The sequence below is a fragment of the Rhinopithecus bieti genome, unplaced genomic scaffold (genome assembly GCF_001698545.2).
Source record: "Rhinopithecus bieti isolate Rb0 unplaced genomic scaffold, ASM169854v2 scaffold_13351, whole genome shotgun sequence".
NCBI classification, from domain to species: Eukaryota; Metazoa; Chordata; class Mammalia; order Primates; family Cercopithecidae; genus Rhinopithecus; species Rhinopithecus bieti.
Genome location: NW_016807514.1, coordinates 4,041,231 through 4,046,452, shown reverse-complemented (window position 1 = coordinate 4,046,452; position 5,222 = coordinate 4,041,231). Strand labels below are relative to the sequence as shown.

The window sequence follows — 5,222 nt, the reverse complement described above, 5'->3', positions numbered from 1 at the left end:
CCGCTGTGTCTGTCTCTTGGCTGATGCGGGGTGGGGTTTCTGGGGCCCCCTAGCGTTCTCCTGGGGTCAAAGGTGACAGAAGACGCAGAGACTGGAGCTTTCTGGAGAATTTACTGACCACAGAGGGGTGGGCTTCACATGAGGTGCCCGCCACTGCGGGGCCAGGGGCCTGAATGCTGCCTGGGACCAGCCGCCTGCGCCCCACCCTACGGCTGTGTACAGACGGGCGCCCCCCTCGCTTCCCTCCCCTCTGCCCGAGCTGGCTGGGACCAGACAGATGGTGGACGCAGCGCACGGGAAACAGCAGCTTCAAACAGATGCTGGCCCAGGCCACATGCCTTGCCACCCCTGCCCCCACCTGCCCCCCTGGACCCTCTGGGCCCCCCAGCACCGCTGAGGCTGAGTCTGCCCTCGTGTCCTGCCCAGCCAGGAGTCCAGGGTCCTGCCCCCCAACTGCAGGGCCTCTCCCATCCCAGCCCCCACCCTAGCCCACACCCCAACCCCCTTTATAAAAAGAAGAGGAGACAGCACCTTCCGCTGGACTCTCCCGGCCGGCCACAGCCCCAGACAACCTGGGCCCGGGGCTGCTGTCCAGTCCCACCGGCCCGGGCGTCCACGAGGTCCCTTTTACATCTGTACAGCAGCCGGTTGGCTGGGCGGCCCCGGCAAGTCCCTGTGCGGCTCACAGGTGCCGCGGGCTGGGGTGGCCGTTGTGGTAGAGTTTCTGCTTCACGTGCACCATGTTCCCGGCGGCCTCCTCAAAGGGCCTGTGCGGCCGCCGGCCCAGCTCCCGCAGGCTGCACAGCTTGGGCAGCCAGGTCCACGAGCCATCTGCAGGGGGACAGGGGCGGTCAGGCAGCTGGGGCCGGCCAGGACGGTGGCATTCCCAGGCGGCGGGCACGAGGCACTCACCGTGGCGCCGTCCGGCTCTCCAGGCGCGCACGGCGCAGTGCAGGACGCCGTCCATCCACACCAGGAACCAGCTGATGCAGAAGCCCAGCAGCAGCCCCAGCATGAGGTCGATCTCCTGCTTGGTCACATTGTCCGTCACAAAGTAGTTCTCGGAGGCGTCCACCACCGACTGGTCCCCGTCGTATGGGATCACGTAGTGGATGTGGTGCCTGGGGGCGGCAGGGCGGGCTGGCATCTCTCCCGCCGCCCCTGGCCTGGCCTTCCCCTGGGGGGCCTAGCCCGTGGTTGGGGTGTGGCTGCCACCCTGGGGGTTCTCTGAAGCAGCCTCCTGGGTGGGTGGGTCGGGAAGGGGGCACCGGACTCAGCCAGGCCCAGGTCACAGGCCAGAGGGAGTGGGAGGTCAGTGGCCATGGGCCGTGGAGGCTGAGCGCGAAGTCCAGGCAGATGGCGGGACCGGCTGCTGGCGAGGGTGTCAGCCCTCACTCAGCACCTCCTCCCTGAGTCCTGGAGCTCACGGGAAGGTGCTGTGGGTGGAAGAGGCCTCCCCCAGAGGGGGCTCAGGATGGTGGTCCCCACGGCCAGGGTCACAGCTCATCTGCCCGCCCCAGGGCCGCGGAGGCCACTTGGAGCAGAACCGGACACGGAGCCCTGCTGGCCCCGGACCGGCCACTCCCATGCACCCTTCTCCGCCTGCCATGCCCTTTCCTCCACGGCCGCCATCCCGCCTGCCAGGCCCACTGCCCCTGGTGTTTCTTCTGCTCCTCTGTCCCTGGGAGGTGCTGTCAGAGGTCATGGGGGCTCTACCCAGCACCCCATCCTCTCCCCTTCCTGGGGAACACCCCCTTGCCCTTGCCTGGCACAGACCCGCCCTGCTCCTCCCAGGATGGACGGCATCCAGGCTCCAGGGCCCTTTCGTCCTCAATGCCTGGGCATCTCGGTGTCCCTTGGCCTCCTCTCCCTGGGCCCTTGGGGGACTGCCCAAGCTCAGGCCACAACCGCTTCTGGCCTCTCGCTGCTGGGGCCACACAAGCTCCCCAAGGAGCGCGCTCCAGCAGCTCACCCTGTCCCAAGAAGGTCGCCAGGCCCCATGATCCCAGGTGGGCTGACTGCTGATCAGACTGGCATCCCAGACAGCTGACTCTGGGATCCCGAGGCCAACATGAGGGCCTGGGAGTGGAGGCCGTGGGCCCCAGAGGCACCTTGCGGTCCACACTCCTGGCTGCCTCCCACGTCTCCGCTGAGCTCCAGCTGCCTTGTGTCTCCACGTGGGATCCACAGACACCTTAAACTTGTGCCTAAAAATAGCTCCTCTCTCCCCAAACCTGCTTCTCCCCCACCTTCCCCTCGGTGAGGTATCAGTGCCTTGGCCTGGTTTTCAGCTGAGACCCAGAGACCACCCCACGCTCCACACCCCAACCAGAAGCACTTCCCACACTGAAAGCCCGGCCTATCTGTCCAACCCAGGGCCTTGCAGCCCTCTCCAGGCCAACCCTGTGCCCAGCAGGGGCCACGCAGGTGCCTTCCCTCGGTGAGATCTGGGGGTCCTGGAGTCTGAGCCCAGGCACAGGGAGGAGGCGGCCCTTGCCCCAGGCTCTCCTTGAAGCCCTTCCTGCTCTTCTGGGCTTCCCGGAGGTCAGGCCCCTCAGCATATCGGGTAAGTGGCCACTCCCAGTGGCAGGGCTCTCGGTGAGGAGTGACCATGACCGTGGCTGATCCCTGGTGGCCACCAATCACCTGGTGACGAGCCTGTCCACAGCCATCATCCTCAATGGGCAGCTGATGACCACTGCCTAGAATGTGCAGCTGCCAGAAGCCCGCAGGGGAGGAAGCTGTTCCTGATTGAGTCCTCACCCACCCCAGGGGCTCAGTAACTTTGGGAGTCAGAGGTCACAGCCTGTGTCCCCCGCCATGGCTGGCCTGGGTACCTGTAGTTTCTCCCCCTGCACCTGGCCCTCCTTCCTGGGGGGCTCAGGTCTCCCAAGTGAAAGCAGGAGACAGGCCTGGGCAGAGATGTGCTATCTGCACACGTATGTCTGTGACATGTACATACGTGTGTCCTGCCTGCACCACACATGCTGCATGTGTCCACCTGAGGCCCAATGTACGTCATGTATACACACCAGCCACATGCACAGGACATGGCATGATACTGTGGACATGGGCCCCAGGAGCTCCACACCCCCGCCCTGTGCACGGTGTGTCACACACGAGTGCATGTTCGCTTGGCTTTGCAAAACGCAGCCACCCTCTCCACGGGGCGCCACGTCACGTGCATGGACGGATGTCTCATTTGGACGCTGCCTGGCAACAGACTTTGGAGCATTGATTTCCATACACGTTCTCCATGTCAACGTCTACGTATAGGCACGTACAAGGCCTACACATGTACACACACCCGTTCTGCACACCAGCGTGTACACACGGGGAGCCTCTCATGGCAGTGCATGGACATGGTGTATACGCAGATACTCCATGTGCAAAACGGTTGTCTGCACACACACTGGCTGCACCCACATGGAGACATTTTGACATGTCCCTGAGCACACTGCACTGTATATTGTGACATACATGTACTTTGCATACACATATATGTTGTCAATATACAAGGGCACTTTGTACACTGAATGTACATATTCTGTATGTAGAGATGTGAACAGAGCATAGATACACAGACACACACACAGCAGTACCGTCTACAGCAGGCTGTGGCTCTGCTTCCCACACACCAGCTGCCTTCAGCGTGCACTCCACCTGAGTCCACGCGTGCTCTGGACACGACATGAGCTGCATGAGCTGCACCTACACGCCTTGTGCAAATACTCTAAGGCGCCCTCTGCCTGCCCTGCCAATCCCTCAGTGTGCTGCCACAGGTGGATGCACACGGCCCCAGCCCACGCGCACGGAGGCCGCGCCTCTCTGATGCTCTGGAGCTCCGCTCTGGGCCCAGCCTCCAGGAGGCCATGGAGCCAACCTCAGGCCTTTGCTCAGCAGTCGGACCGTCCAGACAGGGACACAGGGCTCTCCGGTAGCACGTCGCCACCCCACAAGCTCTTACCCCTCACCCTGTGCCCGGCACATGTGAGGGTCACAGACACCCTAATCTCTGCCTTCTCTAACACCCGTGTTCTTCATCAACACACCTGCTGCACCCATAGGCATGTAACACGCTTAGCAACACATGCAGCTGTCCTGAACACACATGCCCTGCGCCCACACGTATGCACAGAGACCCCCGGAGCAGGAGGCAGCAGAGATGACGAACACGGGTTCTGGGTTGGTGCCCCTTTGTCCTTGACTAGCTGTGTGACCTTGGAAAAGCCTGTCCTCTAAATCCTCCGTCCACTTCCTCATCTGTCCAGCAGGGTTAACAGCGGCCACTGCGTGAGGGTGTCCTGAGGGATGGGAGTGCATGCGTGCGTGCGCGGGCGCTGTGTGTACGCACATGTATATATGCACAGACGCCACACACATGCGCGTCTCATGAGAAGATGTTTATTTCGTACATGGACGTACAAACATGCATGGCCAAGAAGATTCCATCACTACACGTGCACAGACGGGATCACACAGTGGGTGTGGGGGGATCTGGGCGCTCCCCTCCATCTGAGTGACCTTGAGGAAGCTTCGCCTCCCCGCTGACCCCCAGCCCATCCCTCAGCTCCTCTCCAGCCAGGGGGTTGTGACCAGTATCCCTCAAGGCAGGCCCTTCCCACCTTGACCTGCATTCCCCTGCCCTGGGACTCACTGCAGGGCCCAGCCCTGTGCCAGCAGGCGCTTCCTGCCCCAGCCCTGATGAGGCTGGCTTGGGTCTCCACTGTGGACATCAGACTGGGCTGCGGCTTCCCGGCCTCCAGGCTGGACCAGGAGGCCCCGTGACCCATTCCGCCATCACCCTGGAGGCCTCTAGGTGATGGTGTCCTAAAGCCATGCGCCCCCAGGAGACCCCCTCCTTGAGACAGCTCCTCCCCCTGCGCACCTGGCAGCCCTCAAGGGTGGAAGGCGGATCGTGGCCTGCGTGGGGCTGGCTCCCCCGCGCCCCGAGTGGGCCCCGCCACACATGTGCGCTCACGCGTGTCGAGCCGGCGCCGGTTGCGGACTCACCGGCCACAGTTGCAGTGGCAGACGCGGTCCTCGCCCCGCAGGTGCGGGAGGATGTAGTTGTGGAATCGGTCCAGCAGCGCGTTCATGTCCATCAAGCACGCGATGGCCTGGAAGAGCCCATGACCGGTCAGCGCCAAGGAGCGGGCGGGACGAACGGGGGCTGGGGGTGGGGAGCGCAGGGCAGGTGGGGGCAGCGCAGGCCGGGGTCG

General features: G+C 63.5%; 1 protein-coding gene across 1 annotated transcript; it reads right to left on the bottom strand.

Annotated features, from left to right (window-relative positions):
- Positions 1–92: 92 nt before the first annotated feature.
- Positions 93–5,149, bottom strand: TMEM240 (transmembrane protein 240). The gene is made up of 3 exons (XM_017882523.1): positions 5,014–5,149; positions 913–1,121; positions 93–831 (listed from the first exon to the last, which is right to left on the bottom strand). The coding sequence occupies exons 1-3, from the start codon at positions 5,103–5,105 to the stop codon at positions 683–685; spliced, it is 450 nt and encodes a 149-aa protein (XP_017738012.1). The 5' UTR covers positions 5,106–5,149; the 3' UTR covers positions 93–682.
- Positions 5,150–5,222: the final 73 nt, after the last annotated feature.

Coding starts and splice junctions, on each gene's coding strand:
- TMEM240 (XM_017882523.1), bottom strand. CDS start 5,105: ATGGACATGAACGCGCTGCTGGACCGATTCCACAACTACATCCTCCCG. Junction 1,122..5,013: donor TGCCACTGCAACTGTGGCCG/GTGAGTCCGCAA, acceptor TGCCGCCCCCAG/GCACCACATCCACTACGTGA. Junction 832..912: donor GAGAGCCGGACGGCGCCACG/GTGAGTGCCTCG, acceptor GTCCCCCTGCAG/ATGGCTCGTGGACCTGGCTG.